Below are 14,343 nucleotides of genomic sequence, written 5' to 3' on the forward strand. Positions count from 1 at the left end.
GAGGTATTCAAGTGGGTAAGAATGAGACAAATTTTTTGATGGATTTGTAGATTTTGCAACAATTGAAGGCGGTTTCACCAATGGCACCAAAACACATAAATAGATCATCTTAAGAATTTAACTAGAAAAGACGAGCTAGCAGCCCGTACACAGAAACAACCTGGTGGTATGTAACCTTTCCCCTATCGAATGAGCTAATTCGACAACCTTTTCGAAGGCACGATTGAGGTGAGCAAATTTGCCGCCCAATTGGGAACGGCTCATGGTTCAAACTTTTGCATATATAATGAGGAGCCGCCAGTAAAACCAGTGCGTTTTGTGAGAGCTGCAAAACATGCCTGTAACCTACAAAGGGCTTGACTGCTTAGCAGACATGCTGGCGGAAGAGTACACACACTACTACACTCAGCTGCAGACGGAAATCCCCTGGGCTTCCCAAGCTTACTACGGCTACTACACGATTTATTTTGGCAGTGCAGTTGTGGGCGTGGCCCTTTTCAAGAACTTGTACTACAGATCCAGAGACCATTTTTACAGTAAAAGCCAATCGGCCGGGATATTTACACCTTTGGTCGATACGCTTGTGGCATACAGCCGGTTTTTGGGATACAAACAGACGCCGATGAAATTGACCTACTTCACCTCATTACCTCCATCGGTGGGCTCCAGTTTATTTTTAATGGCATCAAGTTTGTATTTATTTCTCTACTGTTTTGTGCCTCATTTTTGGTACAGAGGTTGCAGAGGGTTCGGATCGCCGCCATTGGCGGTTAGGGCCGGAGTCATGGCCACGGCGTTGACTCCATTCATATATATTTTGGCGGGAAAATCCAACTTTATCACGCTTGTGACTGGTATCAGCTACGAAAAATTGAACTATCTCCACCAGTACGTCGGAGTTGCGGCCTTGGTATTGTCTCTTGTGCACACGATCCCGTTTATCTACCAGGCGATAGTTGAAGGTGGAGCAGCAAACTTGAGGCACACTTGGAACAATGAGGCCATTTATAGAAACGGTGTGCCACCATTGGTGTTGTTGATTCTCTTGTGTTCGTTGTCGAAGGCTGGAGTCAGAAAGTGGTTTTACGAAGGGTTCTTACACTTGCACTGGATGATGGGTATTGCTTACTTTGGAACTTTGGGTTACCATATTTATGGCCTGATGGCCACTGAAAACTATATGTGGGCGGCGTTGGCGTTCTGGTTCACCCAGGTGTTTTACCGGTTGTTTGTCAAGACGTGTTTGAAGCCCAACGCCTTGTTTCTCAGACCCTCCGAAGCCAAATTGTTTAAGTTACAAGGGTCCAATGCTTATCAGGTGAATGTTAAGAATAGAGGCATTTTCTGGAAACCTGGCCAGCACGTCTATCTTAGGTTTGCCTCCAGGGTATTGGACAACCACCCGTTCTCGGTGTGCAACTTGCCCAAGGAATCTGAAAACGAGTTGAAGTTCATTATAATTCCCAAACGAGGCTTAACCAAAAGCCTTTATGACAAGATTGATTCGTGCTTGAGTGAGAAGGTGTACATTGACGGGCCTTACGGAGGTTGTAGTAGAAACCACCACACTTTTGAAAAAGTGTACTTGATTGCTTCCGGTAGTGGTGTAACTGCTACCATGTCGTTTTTGACGGATTTGGCCCAAAAGATCGAATCGGGGGAAAATAAAGTCACTAAGGAAGTCACCTTTGTGTGGGTTGTTCGCAAACTAGAAGACATCGACTGGTTCAGAACCGAGTTGAATAAAGCCCTAGAATGTGACAGAGTCAATGTATTAATCTATGTGTGTGATAGATCTAGTCAAAAGGAAAAATACTTGAACGAAAAAGAGACTTTTACCTCCGAGTCGTTGGAAGCTGCTATTGAAACCAGGAGCAATGAGCTCAATGTGAAGTTTGGACGGCCTAACATGGAAAATCTTGTCAAGTCTTTTGCACCCAGTCTCGGTAGAAGAAACTTTGTATGTTCTTCGGGTAGTGACTCTATGAAGTTCCAAGTTAGCAGTGGTGTTTCAGCCTTACAGCCACTTATATTTAACAAGGACCTTTATGCTTCAGAAGTTGAAGAGATTTTCTTACACACCGAATCTTTTGGCTGGTAATAAATCTATATATATGATATCATGATTATTTATTCAAGAAATATAATATTTATTGAACTAGAAATTTCACATACTTGCATCCAAGGGATCTGGCAATCTAATAGAGAATCTGACTGACAGTATCCACCACAATCTTTTCTAAAGGTGTGAACTCAAACTTCACGATGGCCTTGGTTTTATCGTTGTTAGTTTTCGCCAAAGTAGCAATCTCGGCTGGTCCATTGCCCACCTTACCCTTTGGTAGCTTCAACTCGGGAAAATGCTTGTTGAGAATATCCAAGAGCATTTGCGTACTAAACTTTCCCCCAGTCATGAACAATCTCTTGTTAACCGCCTCTTTTTGGACCATAGCAGCAAGGTGGGCCTTGGCAACATCTCTTACATCCACAAAACCTCCTTTATCAGTGTCGAAGGAATCATCTTTCAAGGATAGAAGTGACCCGATTAACTCGTTTGACGTGTTAAGTTTCCCCTTTGCATCTTGGGGATTGACCTGGGGCCCAAAGACATACACTGGGTTAACCACAGCAAGTTTGAAACTCACAGGCTCGGTCTCGACAAATTTCCACGCTAACTTTTCTGCAAATGATTTGGCTCCATAGTAAGCAGCAATAGGGTTTTTGATAGCTTCTTCGTAGGTAATGTTGTTCCAGCTGGTTTCGTCCATAGACAATGACCCATTTTGCTCATCAACATCGGAATAAATGGCTGCATCTGATGAAGTGACCACCACTCTCTCGATCTGGCTTCCGAAAGTCTGGATTGATTTTAAGATGTTTTCAGTACCTTTGATAGCAGGAATCACCAAATCGTTCTCCGGATCGGTGGTATCATAGAAAAACGGAGAAGCTGTGTGCAATAAATATTTGACATCCTGGTGATTTTTCAAGGCAAGATCAAAAGCTCCTTTGTCAATCATGTTTGGGACTATTTCATAGGTGAACTTCCCACCAAAGAAACTCGACAATTTTTCGCCCTTGTCTTTGCTTCTGACGGTTCCCACCACTTCATAGTCAGAATCGAGCAATTGTTTCACAATGTGTTGTGCAATAAACCCACTGGCTCCAGTGACAAATACTTTCGACATGATCTTTGTGCTTGTAATAATCCAATAACTTTTATATGAGCGCTCTGGGAAATACTTGCCGGATGCGGCAGTGTGCGATATGAACTATTATCATTTGTTTAATGGCTGTAATATGGAGTCAAGCCAGATCTTAACGGGGGTTGGGAATTGTGACCCTAGTGTGCAAATTGTACTTTGGAAGTCTAGTGGAATAGGCTTTTGGAAAGCAATTAGCATGTACTTCTTTCCAATTGTTAGAGTAGTCTGGTGTAGCACAACATTGTGATCTGTGCTCCAATATGGTGAACAGGGTGCAGAGCCTTAATGTTCAAGCCACCGAGAACCCACTCTTGGAATGATGGCTTCGGAGGGCATTATAAGAAGATAATTTGTTATCCCCACATTATCTGGTCTGTTATCACAAGTTCGTCACCTTTTCGCATTCGCATTATTGGCATTCACCATCGCATCTCTCTTACTTCTCATACTCGGCCTTACAGTGCCTGACATTCCCTCATTTGTACTATAACGTGGATATTAATCCTTCACTATCACCTTGAATCCTCCAGAGACCTGGCCATAAGGTCATCGACAAATACCTCCCACACATCCATTGCATGAAGTATCAACAAACAATCATTATCCATCTTAATATCATCCAAGCATCTATCTGGGGAGGGCTTGCTCGGAAAGGGCTCGGGATTCTCACAGACTATGATGGTGCAATCCCTTATAATGCGCTTTGGGCCAATTTTGCTGCGTGTTTAGTACTAGGAACTGTTTCCAAAGTCAAGAAGACTCCGTTCATCATAGGAGTTTCCACTGGATTCTGCGGAACCCTCTCGTCATTTTCGGCCCTTGTACTAGAGTTGTTCTACAGCTCTGCCAATGTGTCCGTGGGTATCAGATACGATCTCCCGACCAAAGGATATGGAGTACTACAGTTTTTGTCAGTTCTTCTAGTGGAAATGGGGGTATCAATTCTAGGATATCACTTCGGGTTGCACTTGTCCCCAATGTACCCGTTAAATGAACAGCACCACGAGCCACTATCGTACATAGGAGCAGTTTTAGGAGCAGCAATGCCAGTTATCACGGTGGTGTTACTCGCTATCAACCCGTTATATGACTCATGGAGAGCATGGGTGTTTTTGATTTTATTTTCCCCCATGGGGGCACTCTTGAGATTCCATCTAGGAAAACTCAACCGTCCCAAGTTTCCATATGGTACATTTACTGCCAACGTGACGGGATCAATACTAATTGCAGTCTTTGCTCTCCTCACAAGAGCTCGCGTTTCCAAGTCTGACCACTCCGGATTAATAACCAGTTATATAGGATGTCAAGCCCTTTCAGGCCTACAAGATGGATTATGTGGAGCCCTTACAACCATTAGTACATTCGTTAGTGAGTTGTTCTCACTTGGACCAAAAGAATCATATCTTTATTCAAGTGTTTCAATAACAGTCAGTTTCGTGCTCCTCCTTCTCATTTTAGGGCCATATACTTGGACAGTGGGTTTAAGCGATCCAATTTGTGGTTACAGCTAGAGAACATCACTTACTTGCCAGCACACAACTGGCACTTAAATTACCAACTTCCATATCCTATCGGAAAGCTTATCGAGAAACAGGAAAGAATTCCCCTGTCGCTTATTACCTTATGCGGAAGGTCCAACAAGCCAATCGCACTACACTTATTAATAATTGTTGTTCCTCTCATCTTAATTTTCACTCCTGGCAATGTATATTCCAGACAAATATGATGCTCCTGAATGGGAACAACAAAAATCCATCATTAAAGAGTACCCATTGGCGGTATTGATAACATCCACAGAAGATGGCATCATCGCAAATCATATCCCTTTTAATTTGGTCGAGCGGGACGGGAAAAAAATCCTTCAAGCCCACTTAGCTAAAGTCAATCACCAATTGCCTTCTTTAAAGGATAACGACAAGGTTTGTGTGGTGTTTCTGTCATCTGATGCGTATGTCACTCCAAGTTACTATAAAACCAAAGAAGAGACTCATAAAGTGGTTCCTACCTGGCTTTTCGCAGCCGTTCATTGCTATGGTAGTTCCACCTTAATTGATGATTTCGATTTTATCAAAAAGCAGCACGAGTCGTTGACCGACCAAGAAGAGGCTGGTAGAGAAAAGCCGTGGGCTATTGATGAAGCCCCGGAAAAGTATTATAAGATTATGCAGAAAGCCATAATTGGCCTCGAGATTGAAATCACCAAGATCGAGGGAAAGTTCAAGTTTGAACAGAAGATGAGAAGAGAGGATATTGATGGGGTGATCACTGGTTTGGCCCAGGACAACATCCCCCGTGTTTCTAAGTTTGTGGAAGACTCCAATAAGGCGTAAATATAGTATGGTATAATATATGTATGTATTAATAGATGCTACACTTCGGGGAGGTTTCTTTTTCTATTTAATGCTTGAGTGCTTTGGGTACCATTAGTATACCTAGGTATTGTTCTTGGTTTGGTGGCCCCATAGTCGGAGGCGTTCAACGAGCCAGCTCTTTGGAACAATTTTTGGGAGTTTTGGGGGATAAGGTGATCTCTTTCATTAAGCATATCATCATCAGTTTCGTATCCTCCATCGTAATTATGACTGGGGTCCTCATCTAAATCGCTTATCCTCATATAGCCACCTTCTTGGTAAGGCTCAAAGGGATTCTTGGGCGTGTCATCTGATTTTCCACTCAAACAGAACATTACCATGAATAGGAGAATTGAGAAAAACATTAATCCTAAGATGATTCCAACACCTACACTGATGAATCCAAGGTGAAGATGAAGGAACCCATCATTTTCAAACCACTTCAAGTTGATGGGCTTATCAATAAGGAAAACGCATGAACTGTATCCTTCAGTTCGGTCATTCGATGTACAACCATGACTTAAAATCTTGAGCTTGTGTCCAGTTTTAGCACCAGATTTGTCATTGACGTCAAACACAAGTTTCCCATGGCTGTCTTGCTTGCATGAGAAGGAAAGAAGCGAGCTGTTTGAGTGTATGTCACTGTCCTCGGTGAACGTCTGATTGTCATGGTTTCCATAAATGCAATTGAAGATTTTTGGTAGCTCTGAGTTTGGTATCAAATGGGCATCGAGAAACTCAAATAAATTGGTCAAGCTAGCAGAAACATTATAAAGTTTCATAGATTCAGAAGAGGGAACCAACATGGAATAGTTCAGGTCTTTGGGATTGTCTGTGACTAATGCGTCGTAAAGTTTTGGAAATTTTTCGATTAAATCCATGAATGATATCCATGAGGTGTCATCCTCTGTAGCTTTGATCAAGCCCACAAAAGGAACTTCGAATGTTGATGGTAGTAATAGTTTACTAACAATATGGATGACTCCCTGATTAAACAAGAGGTCGGAGTTTAAGGGTAAATGGAATAAGGTGCCATTAATTCTTAAAAGATGGTTATAGTCACCATCATAAAACTGGTTGTTGATTATGAGAGAATCTCCCTGCAACGTCGTTGTGTTGATTTGTTGAGTAAGGTTATCAAGACCGAAGTCTGAATAAATAGTACCTTCCACAAAAATACCTCTCAAGATCTTCTTGAAGATCTTGGGGTTCTTCTCCAAGTAGTTCAATCTTAGACCCAAGCTTTCCCATGATCCTCTTCTGTCGAAAGCGGTACTGTCGTCTAATATGGGGATCCCACATGGTAAGAATGCTGTATACCCCAATTTGTTGTCTTTGAAACTTAAAAGATCATGTGCTTTTAAGAACTGGATGGTCTTCAAGCACTCGGCTTGGTTGATTTGAATATGCTGGAGATGGCCTGGTAAATTCCCATTTGAAAGTAAATCTGTAAGGGTGTGCTTGAAAGATTGGGGAGTATCGATATCCCCGTTCACCATATAAGCAAAACTATTATTTCCCATCTCTATAGGACCTTCAATTACATTGGCGTCGTCATTAATAGACGTAATAATCTCATGATTCAGAGCATCGACACTACTGGAAACTTTCATTCGAAAACAACCACCTATTCGGCTCTTAGAGCACAAGTTTGTTTCAGCCAGCCCATAATAAGACTGCTCATTATTATTGAAGACCTTTTCGGTGATATTGATGGACTGCTTGACAAACTGGTACTTGAGTCCATCTTTATTGGAGAAAGAGTCGATGAAAAAGGAATCTTCTTCCATCACATCGTCCCTTTGGCCAGGACTCAAAAACAACGTCTGGTTGGTTGTGGAGCCATTTATCAAATACTGCAAGGATCTGAACTTCAACTCCTTCACAAAGTCAGAATAATGTAAGGCAAAAAGAGCCTTTCTTGGGATCATGTCAGCCACTTTGACTTGTAGAGTTTCGAAGAACAACCCTTCTCCTTCAGCATAGTCAAATAAGTGCATAACTGCATCTGCAAAAACTATGGATGTGTTGAGGTTGCTCCGAAGTTTGTGGTTCAAAATGACGCTATCGTCATCAACAGTAACATTGAATTTGACAGCCTTATTGATACTTTGACATTTGGAGGCAGACACATTAGCAGGCATCAATTTGGAGTCAATTGCCAAACTACCAAGTAAGTTGGTGAGATCATACTTGATTTCCAAGACTGCCTCATCGGTAGTGGTGAACTGACTACTGTGCATAACATGGTACAACGAAGAGTAGTATCTCATTAATGTGGTAGACATCGACCTTCTGACCATTTCGTCGGTAGGGACAAAGAAGGTACCTGCATTCTTCAAGAAAATCTCACAGCTCTGAGGTATCTTCTTGTACCTATCGTCAGTTTTGACTAAAGCATCAACGGTGGAGAACTCGAGTTTGAATAACAGCTGGAAAAGACCCTTCACAAAAGAGATATTGTGCCCATTCAAAATGTTGGTGGAGTTGTCCAAAAACACATCACACAAGCTTGGTTTAAGTGGCAACTGGTGGTCGAGGGCTTGAATGAACGACCACTGGTGTTTGGCATAGATATCGGATTCCACTATGGCCGCGACTCGGTCAACCTCAAACTCCAAAGTCTCCATATTTGGCGACAACAGTACCGTGTAGGTTTTGTTATCCATCTCATACAAGGTATCGAACACAGCAGACTTGGGCTCCATATAACCCACCCGAAACCGCTGGTTAATGATGTATCGCAACAAGTAGTTGTGGTCAATGTGATCAGGACCGTCAACAAACGCCAGGTTCACTGGGGCCAACAACGTGACGTTCTGCAACGAATTTAGCACCGGAATTAAGCCTTCTCGCTGGGCTATGCGTAGAAACGTTGAAAACTGGACGTCTGACGAGAGAATATCGACTATGGTGGAGGGTGTGGGAGATGGCACGAGGGAAATGGTGGTAGGGTTGGCATTGACGGTGGCACAGGTACACACCCCTAGCCACACGGCCATGAGAAAGTACACATGGGTGATGAGGGATAGCAGTAGCATTTGTGTTCCCCTGTTTGGAATTGCACTTATCAGAGTGATGCAGACTGATAACAAAAGTTTGGGAGTGGTTACTCGCGCATTTGAAACATGGATGGGGTGAGTATGCAGGAATAATATTATTCTAATGAGACTAGACAAAGGAGTATGCTACTAAAAGGCGATGACGGCCCAGGTGCCGGTGATGGCAAGGCCCAGGGACACAGCAATGACCAACAACACCATCAGCTTTTCAAGTCCGCCGATACGGACCAATTTTAAGTAGAACAAGCATGGCAATATAATGCACACTAAAAAGCAGATGGAAGCACCAAGAATACCTATGATTTTATCAAATTCAGGAAACACGATGGCCAACCCCACAAACACCGCATTGACACCGACCCGGATCAAGAACCGTCCCACGGTCCGCACCGCGTTGCCTAACTGATTTTCTGAGATGGTGTTGGTATGGAACATAGAATCTAAGGTTGCGATAATGGGCTTCGCGTTCAATGGAGTCTTTGCAATGGGCACCATACAAATGAGTCCAGAGATTAATGGGTAGATGAAGCTGGGATAGCCGGGGGTGAAGAGTAAGTTGTTGGTGACCTCGTCCTTACAGTAGAACCCAAACATCAAGAAGCCCAACACCCCCATGGTGAAATCGGTGATCAAGGTGATCAAGTACGTTACCTTCAAAGTGCCAGTAAACTTGTAAGGATGGCGCATGTCACTCTTAAGGTTGGGGAAAATGGCATGGCCACCGAATGGAGCCATCAAGATTCCAATGGCCAAGAGGAGATCTGACCAGGAGTCAGGCCACAAGTTAGTTGGCATCACCGTAAGCAACGACCCAGGTGATGAAGCCTTGAGCAAGCCGCATACAAACACCAACCCCGTGATGGAAATGGTGGAAATGATCCCCAAGAGCGAGAATATCGACAACACTGGAAGCGGCATGAACGTAAACGGAGTTAACACGAAGAAACTCAAGATTTTGAAGTTGGTCTTTGTCCACACTTCGTCATCGCCGAGCAACGCGTAGAGTGAGTCGCTGAACAACACGATCAATGACACACCGGCACCTACCAAGTCGACGGAGAAAACAAGCGAGATCAACAATTTGGCGGCCGAGCCATACGAAGCGTACCCCAAGTCCGCGTATGTCATCAACGTGGGGTCGGTGTCCATCGACTTCGAGAGCAACGAGGCGGTCCAGAATGTGGCCAACCCACATACCAACAACATTGGAACTCCAATCACCCAACCGGCCTTTAAAAAGCCCACTGGTAATGCCAATAATCCCACGCCTATGAGCACATTGATAGAATTGAAAATCGTCTGGGGTGCCGTCGATTGGCCCGCCAATACTGTCACCACATTGCCGTCCTTGTCCTCGATCTTCTTCAAGTTGACGTGCGATGCTGTGGTAGCCATCGAGAGACTGGACCGAATACTCGAAAATGATGGGGACGGGTACATTCTTCTCTGGGGAATAGGAATGCCCTGAGCCACCACCAGCGAACCTGCTCGAGACCGCGAGTTGTTCAAGGCACTGAGAATATCGTCCTGGTAGAAAACGTCGGTGATGGGGGCAAACGAGTCATAACTGAAGAGGTTGTTGCGAGCGACATTCACGTCGTGAACCACTGTACTCAAACGTTCTCCCCGCTGAGACGGGATCATCAACTCAGGGTCGAACAACTCATCGGGCTCCGCACCATTTTCGTCCTCCCGATGGAAGAATGAACGTTGCCGGTGGATTTCGCTGTCTAATTTCGAAGCAGCGTACGATTGGGCCCTGGTGAACGAACTGGCGAAATTGTGCAAGGAGTTGGGCCCACGAAAGGAGCCAATCGGCGCGTCGAGGAACGATTGTCTTCTAAAGGAGTTCAACGGTGTGAACTCGGTGACGTCCGAATCGTCATCGAACGGAGATGCAGTGGAAGACATCAAGAATATATTTAAGGTCAAACGTTAAAGCTCGCGCCGGAAATGAGATTTCTGATAAGGGAATTCGCAGATGGTGCGATGGCGTGCGACGCCAGAAAGGGATTAAACCTCTCAGGCTTGTACGGCTTCTTTTGAAAATATTAAAACAACTCAAGGTTGACAGTTCTGCCATACCCAACCTCTGCATCACCATCTCCTCGATGTCGTTATCCGAAACGCTATCTCAATGGGTACGACTGTCAGTATTCTTCCAAAAGGAATCCAACTTATCATCTCGGCAAAAATGGATCTTGGGCTTGGTCAATTTGGGTTCAGTAGTGATATTCTGGGTGCTGTCCTCGTTTTTGGTGAGCGACTTGTTTGATAGCGATGTGTATCGCAAGCCGTTCATGATAACTTACCTTAACACGGCGTGTTTCACCCTCTACTTCATCCCATATTTGAAGCTTGAAGGGCTCGGTGTGTCTGAGTTTGTGGCATTAGTCAAAGCAGAATACTCTAACCTGCCGCCAGCATTCAACGATATCGAAACGGTATCGTATGGTTCAGGTTCAGATGTTAACGAGATACCACCCGAGCCGACTCCGGACCTCAAGGTTGGAATTTTAGAGACTATTTCGTTGTCATTGAAGTTCTGCGCCCTTTGGTTTGCCGCCAACTTGGCCACTAACTGCTCATTATCGTACACGTCAGTGGCATCCCAGACCATATTGTCCTCGACATGTTCATTCTTCACCTTGATCATCGGCTTTGTCTACGGGGTGGAAAAAGTCACTCGAAGCAAGATCTATGGTATAGTTCTATGTTTTGTTGGAGTGGTGATAGTCACCAGAGACGATTCTTCTGCCACCAATCCCGCCACCTCCAACTGGCTAGTGTTGATGGGAAATCTCATGGCACTCATTGGAGCTCTTATTTACGGGATTTACACGATCTTGCTAAAGATGAAGACGGTGGTGAAAAACTCGACTTTGGAACGAGAGCTCAATACGCATCTTTTCTTTGCATTTGTGGGAATCTTCACATTGGTGATATTGTTCCCAGTGATGGTGATCCTCCATTTCACGGGTGTGGAGCGGTTTGTGCTCCCCACCAACAAACACGCGTTGACGCTGCTTCTGATCAACATGCTCATTACCCTCATCAGTGACTTTTGCTGGTGCCGAGCTGTGCTTTTAACCAGTCCGCTCACCGTCACCGTGGGACTATCTTTGACCATTCCGTTGGCCATGGTGGGCGACTGGGTGCTCAAGGGGTTCCAATTGAATCTTTTCTACATCTCGGGAGCCGCCATTGTCACTATTGGTTTTCTCATCATCAACCACGACGAAGAGCAAGAGTTCAGTCACAATCATATAGAATAATTACTTACAGTTGATAAATATATTGAACAATTGAGTTGAACACCTGGTCATGAACAGCCAACAGTACTATTGATGAATCCGATGGTAAACACAGAAATCAGGTTTCGCATCAATTTCTCAAACAAACGTTTTGCGTTGCTCACAAAATGGTAATCGTCCACAGTTTGGTATGGGTTCTACTATTGGGGGTGCTCGTGGCAGCCTTGTCATCACAAGAGGCATTGGGCCTCACAGAACTCTCCCAGAAAAGCGAGGACTTCATCATACGCGTCACCGATGGGAAATTGGATCTGTTCACAGGGGTAAGAGACTATTACACGTTGGTGATTCTCACATCTACATCTTCTGAGCACAAATGTACCACTTGCCAGAACCTCATCGACATTGTGCAGATAGTTGCTCGATCCTGGTTTCACGACTATACACGTCTGCACGCATTGTTTTTTGTCGAAATTGACTTGGTTCACGAGCCCAATATGCGGTTAGCAGGCGCTATCCAACTTCAAACAGTTCCACACCTATGGCTTGTACCGCCCAACCCCGAGGAACAGTACGATGAATTTGCATTATTGAAGGAACAGCATTTTATTTACCGATTGCCGGTGGGTAAAGTCGACAGCCAAGCGTTTGACTTAGCTCAGTTCTTGTCGCAGACCCTTCAGAAGTCTATCTATATTCGAGACGGAGACCCCATGGTGAACTTTGTGTTGTACTTTGTGGTGACGTTCTTGGTGATCACTATATGTAAACGAAATGCTCCTCAACTCGTCAAGAACTTGGGTAGAGTGTTTGCCTACAAGGTATTGTCTATTGGGATGATATTGGCTTCCACCACCGGATTCCAGTATTCTCGGATCCAAAAGATCCCCTTTGTGGCCAGGAACGATGAGGGACTTATCATAATCTCGGGAGGTACACACTACCAGTTTGGAGTCGAGTCCCTCATTGTCAGTGGGGTCTATTTACTATTGGCTGTATCGTTCCTTGTGTTGGTGTATCTTGGAAGTTATAAAACCACGGCCAAAAGTACCCTTGATGACCAGTCTAAACATATTCTCATCATCTCCATGACCATCACATTGTACTTGTTGTACAGTGCGCTTACAAGCATTATTCTACGCAAAGACTCCGATTATCCATATGCCTTCACCAAGCTCTTTTAAGTATTAATGCGATTCTCAATTTCTGACGCGTACAATTTTTCAGTAGGCTCTATACTTAATGTCAAATACTGTTGACAGTAAAAGAGTGTCAGAGACTCAGCACCCTGAGCGCAACGTGGTGGTAAAGAGAACAAAGATCACAGACTTTTTCCTGGTCAAGAAGAAGCCTGCACCACCGAAAGACGTAAGCTCTACTGAGTCGAAACAAACAATCAAGACGGTAACAACTACAACGACATTGAAACTAAAACCAACCCAGCCAGCCGAAACAGCTCAACAATGTGACCTGTTGGATGAAGACGCCTTCTCTACAAAGTACAACTTCAATAAAAAAAAGTGGATAGAACTGCTTTCTCCAAAATATCTCGAGCTTTTAGACCTCGAAATCAACTATTTACACATTTCCTGGTTGACTTTTCTTCACAAAGAACTCACGAAACCCTACTTTCTCAAATTGAAACGGTTTCTCAAAGCTCAGGCCCACAAGACGGTATTTCCTCCTAAGCACCAGATCTACTCCTGGTCCCATTTCACACCACTTCCACAATTGAAGTGTCTTATTTTGGGCCAGGATCCATACCATAACTTTAACCAGGCCCACGGGTTGGCATTCTCTGTTTTGGAGCCCACAAAACCGCCTCCTTCTTTGAAGAACATCTACAAAGGTATTCAAAACGACTACCCCAAGTTTGAGCCTCCCAATAGTTCTCAGGGTGGAGGTGGTAATTTGACCAAGTGGGCTAAGAGGGGTGTCCTCATGTTGAACACCTGTCTCACGGTAGAGGCGCACAAAGCCAATAGCCATTCGAAACAAGGATGGGAAACATTTACCCAAGAGGTCATAAATACAGCGATAAACTACCACCAGAACCAGGAGAATTCGGGGTTCGTGGTGATGGCATGGGGAATGCCTGCGCAGAACACCGTGGGTCAATTCCCTAATTTGCAAAAGACAGACAACTTTCTTGTTTTGAAAACGTTCCATCCGTCGCCATTCTCAGCTGCAAAAGGTTTTTTCACTGCCCAGTGTTTCCGGAAATGCAATGAGTGGCTCGAACAACAGGGCAAGCAACGTATTGATTGGGCACTTTTAGACTCGAACCAAATCTTTACTTGAAAGAAGCACGTTAAATAGTTAAATATTCATGTTATTGTCATTGGTTGTACAAACTCTTGCAACATTGGTTTTAGTATATTTTTAATTCGCAGCGCTGGCAACACGTCTATTAACCAGATTCGCATTTTTCTGCGGTTGCAAAGGGGTTACCCGGAGTGGCTGATAAAAA

General features: G+C 44.2%; 8 protein-coding genes across 8 annotated transcripts; 5 read left to right on the forward strand and 3 right to left on the reverse strand. All coding sequences in view use genetic code 12, as the record gives it.

Annotated features, from left to right (window-relative positions):
• Window positions 1–334: 334 nt before the first annotated feature.
• On the forward strand, window positions 335–2,101 carry FRE7 (Ferric reductase; the record flags this gene model as incomplete). Its single annotated transcript, XM_006687681.1, has 1 exon — window positions 335–2,101. The coding sequence occupies one exon, from the start codon at window positions 335–337 to the stop codon at window positions 2,099–2,101; it is 1,767 nt and encodes a 588-aa protein (XP_006687744.1).
• Window positions 2,102–2,198: 97 nt separating this feature from the next.
• On the reverse strand, window positions 2,199–3,188 carry GRP1 (Cinnamyl-alcohol dehydrogenase Flavonol reductase/cinnamoyl-CoA reductase; the record flags this gene model as incomplete). The annotated part of the gene is made up of 1 exon (XM_006687682.1): window positions 2,199–3,188. One exon carries the CDS (start codon window positions 3,186–3,188, stop codon window positions 2,199–2,201), a length of 990 nt encoding a protein of 329 aa, XP_006687745.1.
• Window positions 3,189–4,909: 1,721 nt separating this feature from the next.
• Window positions 4,910–5,536, forward strand: PSN45_000253 (uncharacterized protein; the record flags this gene model as incomplete). The annotated part of the gene is made up of 1 exon (XM_006688676.1): window positions 4,910–5,536. One exon carries the CDS (start codon window positions 4,910–4,912, stop codon window positions 5,534–5,536), a length of 627 nt encoding a protein of 208 aa, XP_006688739.1.
• A 38-nt stretch (window positions 5,537–5,574) lies between these two features.
• Window positions 5,575–8,598, reverse strand: PSN45_000254 (uncharacterized protein; the record flags this gene model as incomplete). The annotated part of the gene is made up of 1 exon (XM_006687683.2): window positions 5,575–8,598. One exon carries the CDS (start codon window positions 8,596–8,598, stop codon window positions 5,575–5,577), a length of 3,024 nt encoding a protein of 1,007 aa, XP_006687746.1.
• Window positions 8,599–8,748: 150 nt separating this feature from the next.
• Window positions 8,749–10,530, reverse strand: PSN45_000255 (uncharacterized protein; the record flags this gene model as incomplete). Its single annotated transcript, XM_006687685.2, has 1 exon — window positions 8,749–10,530. The coding sequence occupies one exon, from the start codon at window positions 10,528–10,530 to the stop codon at window positions 8,749–8,751; it is 1,782 nt and encodes a 593-aa protein (XP_006687748.2).
• Window positions 10,531–10,730: 200 nt separating this feature from the next.
• PSN45_000256 (uncharacterized protein) lies at window positions 10,731–11,894 on the forward strand (the record flags this gene model as incomplete). Its single annotated transcript, XM_006688677.2, has 1 exon — window positions 10,731–11,894. The coding sequence occupies one exon, from the start codon at window positions 10,731–10,733 to the stop codon at window positions 11,892–11,894; it is 1,164 nt and encodes a 387-aa protein (XP_006688740.1).
• A 146-nt stretch (window positions 11,895–12,040) lies between these two features.
• On the forward strand, window positions 12,041–13,057 carry OST6 (ER oligosaccharyltransferase complex subunit; the record flags this gene model as incomplete). The annotated part of the gene is made up of 1 exon (XM_006688679.1): window positions 12,041–13,057. The coding sequence occupies one exon, from the start codon at window positions 12,041–12,043 to the stop codon at window positions 13,055–13,057; it is 1,017 nt and encodes a 338-aa protein (XP_006688742.1).
• A 58-nt stretch (window positions 13,058–13,115) lies between these two features.
• UNG1 (uracil DNA glycosylase) lies at window positions 13,116–14,174 on the forward strand (the record flags this gene model as incomplete). The annotated part of the gene is made up of 1 exon (XM_006687687.1): window positions 13,116–14,174. One exon carries the CDS (start codon window positions 13,116–13,118, stop codon window positions 14,172–14,174), a length of 1,059 nt encoding a protein of 352 aa, XP_006687750.1.
• Between the last annotated feature and the right edge of the window lie 169 nt (window positions 14,175–14,343).

This window comes from Yamadazyma tenuis, chromosome 1 (assembly GCF_029203305.1).
Source record: "Yamadazyma tenuis chromosome 1, complete sequence".
Lineage (NCBI taxonomy): Eukaryota > Fungi > Ascomycota > Pichiomycetes > Serinales > Debaryomycetaceae > Yamadazyma > Yamadazyma tenuis.